Source organism: Aythya marila, assembly GCF_965140915.1.
Source record: "Aythya marila genome assembly, chromosome: 12".
Classification (NCBI taxonomy): domain Eukaryota; kingdom Metazoa; phylum Chordata; class Aves; order Anseriformes; family Anatidae; genus Aythya; species Aythya marila.
In genome coordinates, this window is record NC_139053.1 from 1,935,806 (window position 1) to 1,956,872 (window position 21,067).

Below are 21,067 nucleotides of genomic sequence, written 5' to 3' on the forward strand. Positions count from 1 at the left end.
GGCTTGGTTTCTACTCATTCGCGTCCTAAAACTGCAGTGACTGGGACTCTGAGGGGCCTTAAGCTGAATAAAAGGAGTGATAAGTGAGAACTACTTCATTTAGACCTTGCTTATAGTACTGAAGTAATGCCATACACAGCCTTTGTATGACAAAACCTTAATGAGTTGGTGTAATACCTCAAAACATGCAATGAATACTGTAGACAGCACTTTCACTGTCAGTATTTCATTTAACACCACTGTAACACTTAACAGAAGGAACAGGCTGTAATTTGGACCTGTATTATTACATATAAACTCTAAGTGAAGAATTTAGGGACCAGAAGCAAAGGAAAGCTGATTTTAAAGCCTGGAAATGTGATTGATCACCAGTTCTCTATCATTCTTTGTGCTGAAAGTATTTGTCTAGCAGCATTAAGCATCTGCTTGCCTGTTTCACACAGATGCTGTAAATAGAATTTGACCTTTTGTTCAGAAAGTGTTTGAATATTTAATGTAAAAAATATTAAGTTATCAGGCTGTCTCTTTTGGGAAGAGTGTTGAATTTTTATACAGCCCAAGTTCTTGACGTACTTTGGAGCATGAATAACTTTAGAGCAGAACAAAGGAGGCAGTGCTAATGTGTAGTAACTCCAGAAGTAAATAACAGCTGTTCAAGAAGACTTCTATTAAATACATATTAATTAATTTGAAGTGCATCACTTAAATATGTGAAGAGATTATCTTGTGTTAATTTACATTAAAACACATGGCACTTGTTAGCCTCATTACAGTATCCTAAGTGTATCCTAAGCTATCACCTCATCCTACATTGAATGTTTTGTTGGGTGTTGATTGCTTTCGATTTGCCCTTTTAAAATGTCAGATAGTGGCCTCCCTTTCTTGTTAGATTTCTTCTTTCTCACACATTTTGCTCTTGCCTAGTTACTACACTTACTTGTGTCCATTATGTGCTGAGCAGGAAAGAACAGATCGTAAAAATGTAATAGCAGTTACACACAGCTCAGTTCCCTTATGTGCCCACCCAAACATCATGCATGGTTGTCACTGTTGACTTATGAACTAGCATTACTTTTTTTAGTGTTATTAATCACTAATGGACCTAATAAGATAAATGTTTTGTTTTGTTTCAACCTATTTCAGTGGTGAAAATACTTAGGCTTGTAAGATTTACAGATAATCTCTAGAGTTTTTCTTCCCTGTGTCATCTAGGCAGCTGGTCCAGCTGCTGAGCTGTTCTTTGTGTTACTAGAATGTCACCTAATTCTTTTGACTCCCTGGTTGGAGTTCTTGTTTTTATTTTTAAGTTCTTGTTTTCTGCACCTATCCTAGCAAAATTCTCACTGACAGAAAACCAAGGAATGTAAAGGACTTGCAAGCTGAAAGGAGAAGGAAACTAAAATTTTTGGGTGTAGCAAAATCTTGACGTCCATGACAAATTGCTACAGAGCATGATTCTCTCAAGAGAAGTGAATGGGGATGTTTATTCCTCTTGACTGTAGTTTCAGGTTGTTTGCTGCCTCTTCAGTTAAGACTTCATGCGTTTGCACCTGGAATATGTTTCCAAGATCATCTCTGCTGGTATGTGTGCTTAGGGAGACATGTTTTGCTAAATGAAAGCTGAAGTTTTCCAGGATAATTATGGCAATAAGATGTGATATCTATAGTGAAATCTGGGCTTGGAATTCATGGCTCTTTGGTTTAGGAGCATATTTAGAGATGGTATATATGTCTTCAAAAATAAACCACTAAAGATTTGCATTACAAAAGCTTCACTTTCAGCACCTTTGCCCTAACATCTAGGCACTGTTTACTATGCTAAAGCAATTTCTGCTCTATAAACTAGAGACGGGGAGAATTGGTTTTAGCTTGTGTGATGTTATAAGCGTGACATGCCAGAGCTGGCATTGCATGTGTCGTAAAGACAAAGAACTGGTATTTAGATGTTGAGTTTAGAAACAGAATTTCCTCTCTTGGTTTTGTTTGTTTGTTTTGCTTTTTTTTTGTTTTCTTATGCATTTGCAATGCTAATCTGTGAAGCCTAAATGATAAAATGTTCAGAAAGGGTGAAGAACTGGGCTTAGATACTCTTTTTGTGGCCTAATATGCCATGGTGTATAGTAGAATTGAACCTCCCTCCCACTCCATTTTATGGTCCCTGCTGCAGAAATACTGTCAGAATTTAAAATCCTTCTGAGAGATACTGAGCTGGGTTTCCTCCATAGAGATGTCAGGGAAAGTTACCCAATTAGCTCCTTGTTTTTATAACAACCAGTGCTTCTACTGGGGCTTGTTTGTGTTGAAGTATCATGGAACTTCACTCCATTTGTTTCTACTCTTAATCATCATTTGACTGCTAGTGACAACTGTTATGTGATCCTTTGAACACTTGTTCACATTCAGAGAACTGTTGTATACCTGCAGTGAAAAGAGACAATTGAGGCAGCAGGTAAAATGAAAGTAAGGCTAAAAGGTTTTTGGAGAAATGCTGAGGCAAATACATGCTTCCCCCCTCCTCCCCCCCCCACACACACACACATTTTTTTTTTTTTTTTTAACCCTCATTATTTAAAAATGCATAAATAATTGGGGGGGTGGGGGGGGTGAGAGTGACACTTCTGCAATACAAACAGGGAAGTCCCTCATATGAGGCAAAAGGTTTGTAATTCACAACAGACTTTGTCTCTTTCCATATAGTTTGAAGCTTCAGAAGTAGTAAGGTAGTAAAGGTAAGGAGGGCCTGGAGTGTTGCTTGTTAAACACTTGAGAGTGTGCAAAGGTGTGAGGTTAATTTTCATGATTAAAAATTTATCGATTTTATTAAGAGATGGGTTTCTTTCAAGATGTCACGAAGTGATTTCACTGATTTGGGCTGAAACTGCTACTCACTTTCTGCATTTTAACTTCCTTCTTTCCTGTCACTGTCAAGTTTTCACTGTTTCACAAAGTAAATTGAGTGTCAGACAGCAAGCCTTATGTTTCACGACTTTTTTCCAGTGGAAATCACTCTCTGAAATGAATGGGAGAGAGATGCTGCTTGATTGAGTGCAATGTTAATTTACTCGGTGTTCCTCTGCTATTAAATCCGTTGTAGCTATTTAATTGTTTTTGAAAACATCTTTGCTGGTAGCAGCAGAATGATGAACAGATGAAAATTTCAAGAAAAAGAGGTGACAAGAGGGTACACAACCCATTTTCTTTAAAAGAAGCACAGGTTAGAATTAGTACCAGGTTAAGCAGAAGAAATTCCTATTTTGTCTGTTATCCATAGTTCTTGAGTCCTTCTCCATTGATTCATCTCTCTTTGATCTCCCTTTTGAATGTTAAAATGCATGTGCAACTTCTTTTGTCCTGCTGCCTTTGCAAAGGAAGATGGAATATCTAATGTAGGGGGTAGGAGCTGATGAATCTGCTGGTATTTAGGACCTTTTTATTGCTTTGCAAACAGCATTAAGTGTAAAAGTGTAAGTTCAGTGTAAAATAAACTTTAAACATCTAAATTTGCCAAATTGGACATGAAATTAAGTGTTCAAGATGGTAGTTAGACGTGGAATTGTTTGACTTTGTGATGCAGCTAGTGTACTGGCTGTGCCGTGTCTTACTGCTATCAGAATGAGGTCACAAAACAGAGGAGATTAAAAACATGTTTCATACAAATGTAGGAGGAATCCCAAATTCATCAGTAAACAAGGACAAAAAGGAAGGCAGTACATTAAGGGCAAGAAAAGATGCTTAAGTTCCCTGCAGTTCCTGCATCATTGTTTATTCCAGCTTCCTGCTTTTTCATTTTGCTTCTCAAGCCTTTCTTGTGCATATACATAGATTATAGTATACAGAAGACTAAGAATAAGCTGAAGGCAGAAAATGACTTAATGAAGACATTCTTGTGGTAGAGAAAAGATTCTGTTGTCCACAGATGCGCAAAGAAAAATAGAAAAGCAGCTGCCCTTAGAAATGGAGTAAAAGTAGTGATAAGTGCTACGTCATGATGCTTTAGTCAAAATCTGAACTGTTGAATGTCTTTCCATGAGAGAATCTGTACTTTTGTACAGGCACATAACCAAGAGGAGAAACAATACACCTCTGCTGGAAAAATACTGATGGTCTCATGTCTTAGATACTGTTCTGAATAGCGCTGAATTTTTGCTCAACTTTCAGCTGGAGAATAAGGATAAAAGGGAATAGCTTTCAACTGTTCTGTTATGAATGACAATATTAATAACCAATTTCTTGTCAAAAGCATTGGTTTCCTCAAGACCAAGCTTTAGAGGTATAATCATGTTCTGGCATCTTCCAGAGAAAAATTCTGAAGGGCACAAAGGCCCCATGTCACTAGCTTCCTTCTCTCCGCTGTAGTCAGTTTATGTTTTCTGAAAGCCTTTGGACAGAGTCAGCAGAAAGGTAATGAAAGAAACTTATGTAACTATTGTTTGACAGGTAAGATGAAGTGGAGGTGAGATACAGCAATCAAGGGGAGGTTTTCTGGGTCTCCTGGCCTGCAGAATTAAAAAGTAAAACAAAAAATAACGACACAAACAAAAAAACAGGTCTGTAGTTGGTCAGTAATGAGTTATCATATTAGAGTACCCGCACCACAGCCGTGAGGTGGTGAGTGCTGGAGTTTTGATAAATGGAGATGGCTTATTTTACTCTGCAATAGGCCCCCATGCAATTTTGCTCTTCTGTGAAAACTGTCAACTGAAGCATTAATGAGAGCAAGTGCAGCTGGTGGCATTTGGGCTGTGAAAATTGGTTTGTAATACTTTACTAATAGTAATTTGGGATCTTAAATAATTTTGACTAATATTTCAGTTGAGCACTGAAAACCTTCAAGTTTCTGGAAATAAAGTTGTTTTGTTTTGTTTTTAATACAGTCTTTGTCAGAGGATTCCTCTGAAGCACTAAGCATGGCTGCAGCGACATATGTGGTGAAATAGATCAGTGGTCCAATCTGCTGTGACAACTCCTATGTAACTAAAAATAGGAAAAAAAGAAGAGAAAATTTGTAGGGCTGGTAGTGGCTTGTATTTTTCAATAATTTATCAAGATTCGAGAGCACAGATTTCCTTTGGGAAATATTAGTTCTTAGGTTTACAAAGTGCCTCAGTTGTAAATACCCATAAAAATGACAATTTGGTAGGTCGTATTTATTCTTAAGCGGGTCAAAGGACATTAGCGTATTCCTCCTATATAAATCTGTCAAGTACAGAATTTCTTTATGTTCCCAAATCACAAAAGCGCCTCTTACAGTCAAGGAGAAAATGTCATATTATTGCCAATCAAGGACAACAAGCAAGCATATCGATCTTTACCCAATAACTTTTGCCCTGCTTGCTAAGTTTTTATCACTGTAACTGGACATATCAAGGGACTGGATTTAATATATACATATAGTGCTGATTTATTACAGGAAGAGAAATACAGTCTGGCCTTACTCCTCGCTCAATATTTTAACAGTTATTTTGTCCCTTGCACAGAAGCTGGCTATGACTTTTCCTACAGATAGGGTGCATAACTTTCAGAGATCCCTGGATGTGCACAAATCTTCAGCTTCCATAGGTATGGCAAGTGTTACATGTGCACGTGCATTCTGCGTGTGGTGGTCTTAGTCTTGAGTCTTGATTTTAAGAGCTTGTATATGTGCAAGTCTGTAGAGGGGTTGCTATTTGTTTTGTAGTGGCATAAATCAGAATTTTTCTGGGGAGAGGAGAGATGAGATCAGAGAGCACACAGACATAAAGGCACGAGCCTGGTCTCGGGCTGTGCTGGCCCTCATTTCGTTATGTGGGACTGCCTATGTAAAGCCTTATGTAAAGGGGCTGTTTACCAGCCACAGGTACTGGAATGTAGCAGCAAGCTAGCATTGTCCTTCTTGGTCCTTCTGTTAGTGAAGCTTCATGTTTTTTGTCACTTTTTATTGGTAACTGCAGAGGATTTGGCCTATTCCACCCACAAAGCATCTCTGAAAAGTGAAGGACAGAAAAACTCACAAAAAATAAAACACACAACTGAAGGGAAAGATCTTCACCACAGAATTGTGGAACAGTTGAGGTTGGAAGGAGCATCATTTAGTCCAACCTGGCTCAAAGCAGAGTCAACTTGAACAGAGTACTCAGGATCTTCTCGCAACAGATTTGAATATCTGCAAGGAAGGAGACTCCACCACCTCTCTGGACAACTTGTTCCAGTGCTTCAGTCTTCGAGGATAAGCTTCTGAGTTAGAAACAGGCTATGTAAGTCAGCAGAAGCATTTATCTGCTTATTTTTTTTATGATAAATGTATGAAGTCAGTATCCTCAAGAGCAGCTAGCTCTCCTCTGTTGTTTTATGGCTAGGCAGTTCTGCTGCTTTTTTCTTTTTCTTTTTAATATCTGGGCAAAAGGCATGAGTTTTGGTTGCTCTTTGGCTTCTTAAGAATGCAACCCCTCTGTGGAATAAATGGGTGCAGAAGTAGCTGATGGATTTCTCATTCATGTTCAAAATAATGTGGAGAGAGCTAGCAAGGTGATACCCCACTTTATTTCTGAATGGAGCAAGTAGAGGGACTTGTGTTGAGTTTCCCCAGATGTGTCCTTCCCCTGGCAGAAATTTTGTCAAGAGCTTATCTTCAAGGACTGTGTAAGTTAGTCAAGATTTCCAGGTGTTTAGTAATCCCAGATTTTCCTCGTCATGGGAGCAGATCATTTCTACAGTGCACATATCACAAATCTGACATTGGAAGTGCCCACAGCACTGCACGTGGTGTGCACACTCACAGTAAATGGGACATGGTCGGGGTTTCTGTGCATGTGCTCTACTGTTTAGTTTCACAAGCACAACAAATTGGATGTGTCGCAGATATTTTGTGTTTCCTGTGCATGTTCAAACCATCTGTGCAACACATGTACCACAGGACTGACAATGCTTTAAGGGTTGGACATGATGCCTACATGACACAGCTCCTGGTGATACATTTCAGGATAGGAAATTTAGAACAGGATAATGGAGAGCACAGAAATAACGCCTTTCACTGGGACCCTCTAGGAAGAATGCTCCCATTAGAAGAAGCTGATTTTTGGTTCTTCCATCTCTTGACTTGAGAGGTAACTATACAGTAAGTCTTATCCTGTTTTCCACGTGCTTTGCTACTGCACAAGTTTTGAAAGGGTCTCGAACATGGTGGTTTTTGATTTGGAGGGAAGGGAGTGTCTTGGCTAGAACGTATTCTGTTCACCTTTGTGAATATAAGCCAGAAGAGGGGAGAGAGAGAGTGAGCAAGCTGGTAGTAAAGAGACAGGGAAATATGACCCAGGGTGCCTGTTACCTGTTTCCTGGGTCAGGTGGAAATGTAGAGCTTTGCCAGCCTTCTTCAAATCATCTTGCAGAATCAGGCCCAGAACTGAGAAAGTTACGCTGATCCCATGAAATTCTCACCTTTCCGGCTAAGTACAGAAAGCTGTACTTGCTAGATCAGTGATGAATCATGACTTCCTTCCCTCCAAAGAGCCTTGGGCTTTTTCTCCCCTCCAAACATTTAACTTACTTGCAGTGCTGACAGAAAAGCAGTAGACTTTTTTTTTCAAATATCCATTTGCCTTCCCATTTATCTACTTTGATCTAAAATATAGAACCTGATGGATGCCCTAGGTAAATCAAACATTTTCTGTCTGCCAAAACGGTTTTGCAAATGCTTATTTCATGCCATTACCATTTTTCTGTTTCTAGTAGTAAATCAAAAAGTATCACCCATTCATCCACCTTAAAAGTAATGCCTTTTCTTTGCATAATTACACATACCCAGTGGAGATCTGTATGCACAGTAAATCTATTCCTTTAAAAGGTTTCGCCTTAAGTACCACAGTGACATAAATTGGTGTAGAGCAAATTTATTTATTTAATAGGTTTATTCTTTTAACTGATCTGGTAACTGTTATACTTCCATTGTTTGATTTGGGTGGAGAAGGCTTTTAATAACGTATCAGATTTAATTCTGCAGCAGATGTTTATGTAATAAGGTCTTACTCTTTACAGGATTTGTAGTAATTGATCTGTATGTGTAATTTATTCTCACTACAAGTTTGTTCTTAACTGGTGTTCAGGGGGTCTTCACTGTGTCTCCAGTAGATCCTTGAGAATTAAATAGTTTAACAAATGTAATGAGCAAACCTGAAAGAAGTACAAGTAGGGAATTGTATGTATTTGGACATTACCTCACCAAATGCATAAGTAACATAAATTTATTTATGTGAGAAATTGCCACAAACAAATGTATTCTGGTAACAAGCACCCTGGACAGTATTTTGGCAAAGTAAAAATTTTAAAAATGGATCTCTTCATCATTCTCATGTAAACTTGTTCATTTTTATCAGTCATGCATGTAGCTCTCAGGGGTATAAAACCTAAAGCAGACAAGCCCAGCTGGTGGGATCCTGAGAGTGAAATGAATTTTTTTTTAGCAGATCCAAGTTGATTTTTAGGCTTAATAGAGTTATTTTTGATTTCCCTGTGAGTGAAATTGTAAGAAGTATATTTAAATAAATAAATAAAATAGGGAACTTTACCAGAACAACAAAGGTAGCAAAACACCAGAGCCTAATTGTAGCTGAGCACATAAACATATCCTGAGTGCATTTGAAATTGTGGTTACAGTGCACTCCTGCAAATATTTACATAGACATTCAATTTGATGCACACAGAAGTCTTGAGACATGCACTGAGTCTAAGAATATACAAGATTGTAGGTTAGGTTGTGACATGAGTTAAGTCATGGAGAACTGAACAAAACTTGTAGTGTAACTGTTTTTCTGTGGATGTATTTTCTGTGGCACTGGAAGTGAAAGCAAAACTTCAGTTGGCTGCATTTCTTTAGGTTATGCATTAAAAACATGCAAAACATTCTGGGGAGAGGATGGTTCACAGTAAAGTTTCAAGTCTTGTATCTCAGTTAATTAGGGTAATTTTATGAATATAATCAAAATATTCAACCCTATGATTTTTCACTGTTCATTTCAAAATGTTATCGCTTCACAGCAGGATTGGAAAGAGTAACAAATGCTGGGAAGGAAGGTGGTGGCGTGGGGAAGCAGGGGAAATACCCCATGTGAGTGTTAAGGAGCAGATTCAGTAGTGGTGTGTTGACTTTGTCTGTTTTACATATTCTGAATATCTGCCTGATTCTTGTTTTAGACCAATTCCAGCCATTGCATTTCATGCCTAATACTGATATGTTACGGTAAATCACAGGTTCTCTTTAGTGTTTAGGTGTATGCATAAATACGCATGCAGCCTGGCCCAGCTGTTTCAGCAAACCTGAGCAACATATTTCCAGAGAGATGCATACCCTGAGTAGGAAGAAAAAACACTTTTAGCTAGTTTATAGTTGTTCCTGATAATTTTAATGGCAGGATTGTGTGATCTTTTTGCTTGTGATAGGAGAGACTGTCTTAGTAAGTGACAAAGATGCCTCTTTGAATCCTGTGTCCAAGAATGCGGTCAGGGGAGCTGCTAACTGGGAGCACTGGGGGCTGCAGCCTCCCCTGATGGAAACAGCCTCCCCTCTGTTATGGGGTTGGGAACCAGAGGAGCCACCTTAAAGGGTGAGAGAGTACCTCAGCTTCCAGACTGGCTCAATCTTTGTCTTCCCATGCTGTTTGCATCGATGCTAATCAATGTTAATTATGGTAGTGGGGCTTGTGATGTACTCATTATAAGACCCATCCTACTTTTCTGTGCTTGTACAGTCTGTAACACAATAGAGCCCTGATTGGGGTTCCCTAGATGCTACAAATAGTAATACAAGTACTTGTTATGAATACATGGTTCATGGTGCAAGACTACCAAGCCCAGTTCCTGAAGCCTACTGAAGCATTGCTTGGCGTTTCTGTCCACGTCACTCGGTATGCCATGGTGAGCGATGTGCCTAATAGCTGGGACATCAGTGCAGGAAGCCATCTGAGCTTGTGTGTGTTTAAGTAGGTGCTTGTTTTTAAGCTTGCACTTGTATTTGTGGTTGTTGGTGTTAATATACTTGAAGTTAAGCCCGTGCTTTAACACTTGTTTGACTCAAGATCCTTATTCCACTAGGTTCCCATTGCACTACCACTCCGTTAACAGTGCCAAAAGCTGATGGCCACTGCGGGGTGGTGTGCCAGGATATTTGCTTCTTTCTCAAGTCGGAGGTTAGGTACAAGAGCTGGGAGATGCTACCAGCTTAGAGCTGAGCTAGTTGCATACAGGTTGTAGCATGGGTGCCCACCTCCTGCTGGGCCCAGAGCAGGTGGAAGCCAGGAGCTGGGAGCTGGCACTTCCCCTTCTCAAGGGCCTGCAGTCACCTTCCTGGCCGCTGTTGCTCCATGCTGGGCACCCTGGTACTGAGCTGCTCTCTGACAGGCACAGACCCTGTGATGGATTTGGTTCAGTTGGGCTGTTAGCCTCGCTGTGAATTTCAGAGCTATTGTTTATATGCATTAATTGGTTTAAATAATACTATTAAGCCCTTGACTCTGCAGTCCCAGGTGTTACCCTCTTGAATTCCAGTGACTGAAACAGACTCATAAATCTTTATCAAAGAAAGTTTTCCACAAACAGACCCTTATTGCTATTTTTTTTTCTTTTATATATATATATTAATATATATATATAAAGGTATACTGGTTCTACTCCCATTTTTTTTCACTTCCCACTGGATGGCATGCCTGGTTCATAGTTACCTGTGTGTGGTTTAGGTGATTCAATTTAACTCTCTCATTTAACTCTCTCTCAAACTAACTCTTATTAGTTGTCTGTTGTGTATAGCAGTGTGCTTACCAAGCTTGTGTAACAAAAATGGTTTAAATTGTTAATGTCTGTTACCTCTCTTGACTGTCTATGTTGTTTTTAAAAGGAATTTGAGTCAGTGTTGAGTTGTTTCTGTGTTTGTAATTAACGTAAAATATTTAGTATAGTAGCTAGATTTTTCCCTGTTAACAACTGTGCTTTACTGAAATTTCATGATCTACAGCACACCCTAGTGATATCTGGAAATCATGAAGTTAGATCCAGTCAATTTTACTTGCTCTGTGGTGATAGAAAACTTAGGAGTCCACTAAGCCAAGTTCACAGAAGTAAATGCCTCCATATCCAAAATGGGAAGAGGTTTAATTCCTTGGCTTATCAACAAAAAGTAGCCCGAGAAAGTATGGTATGTTCCTCTGTGGAAAGAGCATCTGTATGATGAGTTCCTCTGGATTTCAATCTGGAGTGTTGGACGCGTTTTGACAACAGACCATGGGGAAACGCAGATAGTTGAGAAGAGAGAACAGTTGTTAGGGGGTTTCTTTGAAACTGGAGAGAGCATGGAAGGAGAGATCGGATGTGAATACAAACAGCATGGAGGAAACCTGCAGGCAGTCTTTGCAGGTCAGAAGTCCAAATGACCTTTTAGTATCTTATAACCAAAACATTACAAATTATGATAGATATTCAGTTGCTCCTTTTGCAGAAGGTTAGATCACTTGTTTTTTTTCGGATGATGGTACCTCTATTTAGTTTTCAGAGGCTAGCAGGCCCCATGTGACCCTGCACAGGAATGTGTACCTACTCAACTTTTAAGGTGATCTTGCACTCAGTTTCTCCTGGATTAGGATCTGTATTTCACTAATTTGATTTCTTCTTAACTGAATGCACAGAATGCTAAGGGTTCTGAATTGGCAGCTTGTTGACCCTCTGAGAGCATGAGAAGAGAAAGCAAGGTTGAGAAGGACTCTAAGGTGTTTATTTATATAGCCAAGAAGGAAAGCAAATATTTATTGGAGGTGAAATCGAATTGATAATGTATGGATAACAGTGAATGTCAGTGAAAACAGTAAGAGTATCAGAGAAAAGAGTGTAGGTTTTTAAGTTAATGGTTGTTGAAGTTAAACCTCATGAATTCTCAAAGTGAAACAGAATTCATCAGAGACAAGAGTTAACATTACTGTAACCTCCCAAGGTGTGAAAGCTGGAGAGCATCCATTGCAGATGCTGTCAAGCACTCCAGGAGGCTCGTGCCCAGTCCTCTACACCTGTAGACTTGCTGTTGTTACCTCTGTGTGCCTAAGCTCCAAACAGCTAAGTTATCTCAGGAAAAGCAGTAGGGTTGGCCAGGGAGCATTGCATGCCAGCGAATGAGCAGCCCTGAGGCTGCTCTGATTTTCATGAGGGGTCATGAAACCCTGACAAATGCAACGTACCACATCCCAGTACCCTTGACCAGCTTGCAGCTGCAGCTTGGCTCAACTGAAATATCTGCTCCTGTACCGCTGTTAGATCCACAGAGCACTGATTGCCTGTGGAAGACATGCACGAAAAACCTGTAGTATTTGGGGGAAAGTTTATTCTGAAAGACCTCTGCATTTCACTCGTCAGGTAATCCAAACAATAAAGGGAGTGAGTGTTTTGTTTTATGTAGATAAAAACAAAAAGTTTGCAATAATTTATGGTATTTATTTAAATGACATGCAAATTACTTTGTGAAACTTAGGGGGGAAAGCGGCACAACTGAAACAGCACAATTGTTTCCAAGAATGCCTTGCATTCATTTCAAATCCACATACAATATTTCATTCATGCTTAATTATTTCCCCCATGCTAGTCTAAGCATTACTAGTTCCCTTTGTCTTTTTGCTTTTGCATGCAGTGTGATTAGCAAAACTGCTTGTGCTCTACCAACTTCTGCACATATGGGGTTTAGCCTCATTGTTTGAGGGGTGGAGCAACAAGCAATATGAACACTCATGCTGCCAAATTTGGCACACATGAGCCCTCCAAAGTATACAGATATCACCCGTTTCATTTAAATCCCTGTCCATATTTTGCATTGCTACCAGAACAGCAACTCCATTGTCTGGGTGTATTATTTGAAGCAGCTTTTCTCCCATTGTTTGTGTACTGTAATCCTGGAGGTTTCTGTAGTCATCGTGAGCAGCTTACTTGAAAGAAATCACTTAGCTCTCACAGATCACTCTCTGAACCTGCTGGCAAAGGAACAGGCCATGACTAAAGCATGAGACCTGTGATCTTTCTGAAGAAAATCTCTTCAGTTGAGTTTATAATTTGTTGCTTTCACGGGGCTCTGTTCTCAGGGTTTGGACTCAGTGTTATCTTTTCGTACCCCATGGATTTTTTTTCTACAAGGCATTATGGGAACGTAAGCTGAAAAAAAAAAAAAAAAAAAAAAAAAAAAAAAAGAGTAATGCTTGCTGTGGATGTGTACCCTAACAACATTTTACACACATTTCAAATACTGGCAAAGGGAGACATCTACCGTTTGACAGAAATTAAGGATAGTTGTTTATTCTAATTGCGGCAAAATCTTAGCCGTTTATTCTTCCATGGTATAGAGATTGGCATATCCTGCTGTGAGTCTTTTCAATAGACTTGAGAACTTAATGCTTAGGGTAGAATAAAAGATCCCCTGGAACTTATCACAGAAAAGGAAGGGGCTGCTCAGTTCTTTCCCTTTCTAGCATTCAGTCATTTGCATGGTCGGTGCCGTCTGCGCCAGTGGCACTTGCATCTCAGGGCTGTGTGTATGCACACTCTTGTAGGTAAAGGAATTTGGCACAAGCCCCTTATAAATTTTTTGTCCATTAAAGGTCTTGAATGCACATCATTTTACTCCTGAGACAGCTATTTATGAGATTTTGAAGACTGGTTCCCAAAATGAGGCCTGCAGAAAGCCAGCAAAGGGCTTCTTTATAGTTTGTAAAGAATGGGTGTACTCCAGTTCTTTTTGTTTTCAGTGTCTAGGTCACATCCTAGAAAAACTATAAATACAGTATAAATGCTGCTTTTCATTTAGCTTAGCTATAGCTCTTTAGACAATCTTGTAGCCACCGAGGCATTATGTGATCCCAAATGGTGACACCCTTGTGACTGCAAGTAAAGGAGAGGTAGCTGAAGAGACAGTATTAAAACATAATGTGCTCAACTGTGCCAAGTCTGAAAATTCCATTTTAAGACATTTGAGTATTTCCAAAGGCTTCTGGAAGCTTTGAATCTGGTCTATCATAGTACAGAGGGATTCAAATTAATCTTTCCATCATGTTGCCTCCGAAAAGTCACATGAGAAAACAAAATCAGAGAGTGCAATTGGTGTCAGCTGGCCTCTTCTCTTCCTCCTCAGTGAATCTGAGCCCCTCTCCTCTTGCCTGTCACATTGTCAGAATTCAGACCCAGGAAGGCTTGAGAGAACAGTTCTGTGTTCCCAGAAGAACAGGAAGCTTTGTCCAACAGCTATGTGGATGTCGGGCTCTCTTTCAGCACCTGCGATGTTGGTATAAATTTGGAAGTGAAGATAGCCATGGACCCTTCACTCTGATGGGACTTATAATCAGTTAAAATTTTACTCTTTGTGTCCCTGAAGTACTGTATATTTATGGCCAGAATTTAATGTAGCCAGACATTTACTATTCTCAGGCTCCACAAGCACTGAGTTACAATATGGATTGCTTTACTACTGAATAGTATCAAGCATGGAAATCTCACTGATGTCATTCCAGACTCCTTCAAATACCATCCTTCCATCCTTGATACTAGAATGCTTTATTCTTACCTGCATTTACTGTACACATTTTGGATCTGATTTTGAACTTTGTCTGCTTTTTGTGCCCTTTAGTTAGAGGTATGGAGAAACCTCAGATATGTAAATTCAGAAGAAAAAAAAAAAGTGCAGGGAAGTGGTGGTAGGAGATTCTCTTATTTAGTTCCTCACAGATATTTTGTGTAGCTCATTTTTACCAGGATTTTCCTTGCACTTCAGTGTTCAGACATGCTATAACATATGAACATAGAAGCTAATTTCAGGACACTGACTTTTACATTCATATTCACTGTAGCTTTTTCTGAAAACATTACAAAATGGCTACTCTGTGCCAGTAAATGCAATTATTGAATTAGGCTGCTGAGGAGGAAAAAACAAAAAAAAAAAACAAACAAACACCACGCAACCACAGCATAAATGATTATTATAGTGAGTCTAGAAGAGCAGAAGATAGGTGTACTGTTTGCAGTTAAGGAAACATACTTTAATTATCTGTAACAGCTTGGATAGCACTAGCTAGCGATGTATACTTTATTCCAAACCACTAGCCTGTATTTTTGGATCATCCTTCAAGAATGAGATGACACGAGGTAATTAATAGTGTTTTGTGACCTTCTGCACCGGTAGTCCATCGTTTTGGCATTGAAACTGATTATGCCCAACTTGTCACTTCATCACTTGCGAGTGTGTGCAGAGAGACCAAAGAAGCACCTCTTAGAGCAGCAGTGGAATGATTTAGTTCAGACACACTTCTCCACATTCACCCTGTTTCCTACAAGCTGATGAGGCAAACCTCCTTTTTGCTTAATGTCACATAAGGTACACTGAAAGACTGTGAAGTGACAGATGTTCTGTAACTTCACTTCATATGCAAAAACCTGTTATATCGTTTATTTGCATTCAATTAGAAGTCAGACCCTGATGAATATCTAATGTAGGAAATGGGGAAAAGATTCGCCATCAAGCATATGCTTTGCTTGTAGTGGATCTCTGTAGCCTCCTATTGTGTCTTCCTGTAATGAATTGGGTAAAATTGTCATTTTTACTATATTATTTACACCTGCACGCACTGAGATGAAGAGTGCTAATAGGTGAAAATTGGAGTTAGGTTACTGCTTTTCGAATTTCTTTTTCCTTTTGTCATTACACAGAGCTCTGGAGAAAGCATGATTCCTTTTAAACAGCCATTCTGTAGCTGCAGAATTTCCCTTACAGGAAAAGCCGGGCTCTGTTCAAGTGCTAATGCATTGCTTTTATTTATTTATTTTCTCTTTCGGTATAGGTTATGCCTCGTTCTGTGAAGTTCGCAATTTCTTGGTAATCCAGAATGTAATATGAAGAAGTTAAAATACTAAGTGTGGTGTTTTCAGGAAGGGAAGATTCTAATTATAATATGAAGAGAAGTAGCAGACTCCTTTAGAACAGATTCTTGTTCCTGTTAGCTTAGCTTAGGGATATGGTTTAGTGGGGACTGCTAGCGTTAGGTCAGAGGTTGGACTCGATGATCTTGAGGTCTCTTCCAACCTATAAATTCTGTGATTCTGTGATTCTGTGACCCTTCAGAGCATGCATATGGTGGTTCTGTATTTATCTAGAGAGAGATACGGGTTGTGTGGAACCCCAGACATTAGACAGAGCTGAGCTGGGAGGAACTGATACAAACCTCTTGCCCTTCCAAGCTTGGATATGGTCAGAAACCTGCTTTGTTACATCTTCTGTCCCCTTTCTTCTCTGTGACCACTCCCATTGCACATTCTAAGGAATGCACAGCATTTCTTCCATTTTCTTATTTCCTACATGCTTTGATGAAATAACATTGTGAATTAAGCCGTCCTCACCAGTATACAAGTTAATGCGTTGGCACAGAAGGGGAATCTCACTGCACGTTTTTAGGTGCTTTACAAACTAAGGCACATTGATCTATATTACTTGCACACACCTCATGTTTTGTAGATTTGTTTCCTGACATTGTAACAGTGAGAAATTTAGAGATTGCATGGGATAAAAAAGTGCAACTACATGAAACTACAAGTCTGCCACGGACAGTTGCCTAACCCTTGTATTTTCTCAGGGAATCTCTGGCACAGAAGAAAGTTTAGAGAACCAGTGTCTTCAACTATTTTTCCCCCCCTAACAAGATTAAGTGCCTCAATTTACAAATCTGCCATGGTTTCCTGAGAAGGTAATAGGTATTTCAGATAATTGTATCAGGTATTTCAGGACAATTCCTCCAGCACTGAGCCTGTTCCTGATGGACATTTTCTCTAGACCCTGTACAGAGCAGGCAGGAAGCCAGAATGAATCAGTCTGTTGGTAGCAACGGCCAATCTCCATATGAAATCATTCCTGGCCCCCCTTTGGCCTATCTCCGAGTATGTCAAAAGCTGCAGATTAGGGGATTTTTTTTTCCTGTTTCTTTTTAGGAGTACAGAGTTCCTGGTAACCTGAAGAAGAAAAAGGCATAAAACATCCTGCTAAAGGAAATTAAATAGTGAGTGGATGCTGATAAAAGGCAAAGGGAACCAGTATAGGAATAGAAATGCCATCTACTACTTATAAGAGCCTAGCATACTGTGGAAAACAAAGTGAGATCCTTGGCAGGATCCAAGCTGCAGCAGGACTTCCTTGCTCTCACTCTACCACCTCCTAGAATTTAAAAGGCATATGGATGTTTATCTCAGGTACTAGTTATTTCTTCTGTTGAAATGGACATAAACACATGCTGGAATTACAGTGACAGATATATGTTATTCACAATCTGGTAAGAGATGATACAGCCAGCTGAGCTATCTTTTTCATTCAAGATCATGGTTTCCCAAAGGGCACGTGTGGACCGAACCCCTGAGGTGGCTAGGTGGTCGGGTAGCCACCAGATGGAGCCAGCTGGGCAGTAAACGTGGTCAGGAGAAAATCTCTTGTGGGTCTTACTGCTTCAGTAAGACTAAAAATAGGAGTTTTCTGCATGGCTACATAGCAAAAACTCACAGAACGCTTGGCAGACTGTGTGGTGTGTTGATGCATGTCTATAGGTTAATGCTCACCAAAAAAACAGGCACACCATCAGGTACTGGCTGGTAACTATGTGCAGAATGAAATCTGTGTCCAACTGATTACAGTGGCCAACTTCCATTGATTTTAACAGAGTCAACATTTCTTGGAGAGTGTACTGTGATTTACAGTACCACTTAGAGGATATATTTTGCACAATTATCTCACATTTTCATTATAGTAGCTTCTAGCATAGAAAAAAAAATGGCATAATATCTGCTGATGTAGTCCTAATAAATTATTAGTGTTTATCCTTACTTTGAGTTCTGAGTTAATAATTCAGTTCAGGATAGACTTATAAAAATTCCCCCCTTCAGTGGTCAGCAGGCTTCATTGCTCTTAATTTTGCTCCTAGGAAAGAAGGAGGAACTTTTGCAAATGTACGCGGCATTTTGGTTCTTTGTTCATTTTAGGGATTACATTTGCTTTTTACATCCAAATCATAAAAATCAGGAGCACCAGCAGACCTGTAACATTTTGAGTTGTTAAACAGAGAGTTATTTTATGTGATCATATAAAGCATGGGGAGGTTAAAAAGTCCCCAGTGCAACCACAGGAAAGAGACTAGAATTGTAAGTGATGTGCTTTCCTCTTTGCATCCTGCTTTTTCATCTTCTCAATGAGAAATTGAGGGGAGATGGCTGACTTTAAATCAGAGATGAAATCGTAACAAAGACTTAGCTGACAAGAAAACAAAACCCTCACAGTAATCTATTCTTGTAAAACAGCTTTTTTTAACGTTAGGCAGCGACCTTTTTAGGATTGTGCTAGTGTTAAGACGCAGCGTGGTGTTTCCAGAGCCCGTACGGGGCAGCTGTCGGGCCATGCCCCAGCTCCTCACGGCTGCGGGTGGTGCCGCTCCCGCCTGGCACCCCGGGCTGCTGCCTGGCACTGCTGAGCGGGGCACGGAAACACCCGGGTGGGCCTGCTCGCAGCGCGGGTGCCCTGATGGCGTTGTTCGGACAGGCCCGGCCCTCCTTTTTCCTCAGTAGCTCAGCCGGGGCTGGGGCTGGGGCTGCTCGGCGCTCCCCCGGGCTCCGCGCTCGCCCTTGACGAAAGCCGGGGCGTCGCCAGGGCCGAGCACAGCCCCGGGCGGCTGCGGCGGGGCGCCGAGAGGGTGGGGAAGGAGGGACCGGGCCTGGGGCTGCTCCGCTCCGCTCCCCGCCCCTCCGCCGGGGTCGCCGCCGCGGGCCGCGCTCCTCCCCCGCCGACGCCGCCTGCGGGCCCGGGGCCGCCGGCCGAGGTAGGAAGCCCGGGGTCGGGAGCCTGAGCGGGCCCGAGGGAGGAGCCGCGGCCGGAGAGGGCCGGGGGGGGGCTCGGCGGCCGCACGGCCTCTGTCAGCCTGCGGGGGGGGCTGGGGGAGGTGGGCGCAAGGTGGAGGCGCGGCGGCGGGGCCGGGGCCGAGGCGGGCCCCTGGGGCAGTGTCAGCTCCGTGTCACCGCCGGGCCGCGTCCTTCCGAGCGCCCTTCGCGGCGCAGCGCCCGGCACCGGCGCCGCAGGAGAACTGAAACGAAAAGAAACGGCAGGCGTGGCTGCTGTGCTCAGCCTGCTGCGGGCAGAACATCGGCGCGCTGAGTGATTGCATCTGCTTTGTGCTTTTGTAGGGAGTCGGAGGACGCAGCTTTAAAGCAGGACCGAATCCAGAAGGTACCGCTGTAGCGTGCCGCCCCAGGTGTCTCTGCAAGGGATCCCGCGCTGCGACTCAGCGGCTCCCCGAGCTTCTGACCTTTTTCCTTTCCTAACTCAAAGTCTGGTCCTTTTGGCTTCAGTGCAGCTAGGTGATGCAAGGGGCCTGTAACTCCCGAATCTGTTCTCTGAAATGGAAAACCTAACTGGGAAGCGAAATAAGTTTCTGCTCAATTGGTAGATTAAAAAAGACAATTGGGTAGGGCTAGCGTTTCTTAAGTGATAAGGAACTTGTGGCCAGCCCTTCGCAGATACTTAGTCATATAGCAAGCTTCTACATCCTATAGGAACCTGATGCTTCACCTTTGGGTGTCTTTGCTCACAAAAAGTTATTTCATGTGTGTTAGAATTACGTTGGTTTAGGAAAAGAAGCCAGTTTGACTGCGGGTGGGTGGGGGACACATTATGGCGCTCTTGCTTGCAGGTGAGCAAGAGGCTGAATTAGGCTGGAAAAAAGGAACAGATGATGCAGGAAAGAAAGGATGGGTAGAAAGTGTTTATTTGTTGGTTAGTGATACCCATGAGGTTGACTATCTGAGGTAACAGTCTCATTTTTCAAATGCAGAATTCTTCATTTTTAGGAATATGCTGTGGCAGAACAGGGTGTTTTCAACTTCTGGTAAACTTTCTGAGATTCCTGAAGCATTCTGTCATTAAGTCCTCTCAGATGGAGAGCCACGGGTTTGGGTAGATGCTAACCACTGTTGCAGGTCTATCCACCCAGGTAGTTAGAGATTCTCTAGCATTTCATTTGACTGCCAACCAAATATTTAAACCTCAAAATAGTTATACTTTCCTTTATCTCTTCACAAAAACCTGTGTATCCTGTGGCCTAGCCATAAAGCATGCAGTAAGTGCTAGGAAAGTTGAGAGGAAACCAATTGCAAAGCAGCTTTTCAGATGAAGAATAAATTGGCTTTTTGTAAGAGAAAATGTAAGGGAGAGGGAAAATCTGAAGTACTTGCTGAACCTGGCCTTGAGAGCTCATCAAGAGCCCGGCTTGCTGTAGGTGTGAGGAAAACTAGGCTCATGTAGTTAGCTTTGATCCTCAGCAAGATCTGTATTGTGCTGCCCTGTCAGTGCTGCAAAGCCTTCATATTGAAGAACTTTGCATGAGAAATTCTCTGGGTTTAGCCCAAAGAGAAGAAGCAAATTCAGCACTCTGGCCATTGGTTTAGTCTGAGGTTGTGCTGAGCTGGTGCAGGACACACTGAAGTTGGTTTCCTTCTCGTTGGGAGAAAGAACTGGATTTTGCACCAGTTACAGGTTTAGAGTGCTGGTGTAAATATTATTCTGGGTGGAAAACTGGTTACTTGTTGCTATGTTAAAAAGAAATACTTTTCTTCTTGTTTTTCAACATTACCAGACTAGTGTGCTTTCTACAAGTTGTATGTATTGTTTTTGTTTTCTTGCTGCTCCAGGAAGAACAGAGCAGCCATTTGTTTATTACTTTGAGCTTGGATTTTATTGAGTGACACGATGGAAGCAGAGCGTGTTACTTTGTCACCAACCAACACACCCTGTTACTCTCATACACTGCTGTGTCCTAAGCCTGACCAAAAAAAAAAAAAGAAAAAAAGCTACTGTGGTAAAATTAGGAACTGTGATATTTTATTTGGGCTGGCATGAAGATGAATGAAGTAGTGAGAGGAATGCAACTATTTGATGAATTTCCTGCTGTGTGTCTATGGAGCTGTAGAGCATATTTGCTCCCTTTCCCAAAGAACACGTTTTTGTTCACAGTCAGCAGTGCTTGGGTACTGCAGACACTCAGATAATTTGGAGCCAGCCATT

The 21,067-nt window shown here is 41.2% G+C and overlaps 1 protein-coding gene across 2 annotated transcripts in view; it reads left to right on the forward strand.

Annotated features, from left to right (window-relative positions):
- LOC309882812 (uncharacterized protein F13E9.13, mitochondrial-like) overlaps positions 1-21,067 on the forward strand; it is a 49,413-nt gene that overhangs the window by 26,255 nt on the left and 2,091 nt on the right. Inside the window, exon 7 of one of the 2 annotated variants that reach the window (XM_082770226.1) lies at positions 5,931-6,215. The exons of the other annotated variant lie outside the window; for it this stretch is intronic. Within the exon in view, the coding sequence (XP_082626352.1) occupies positions 5,931-6,103 (173 nt within the window). The 3' untranslated portion in view covers positions 6,104-6,215. Of the gene's footprint in view, positions 1-5,930; positions 6,216-21,067 lie in introns of those variants that run through there. 2 annotated transcript variants of the gene reach the window in all.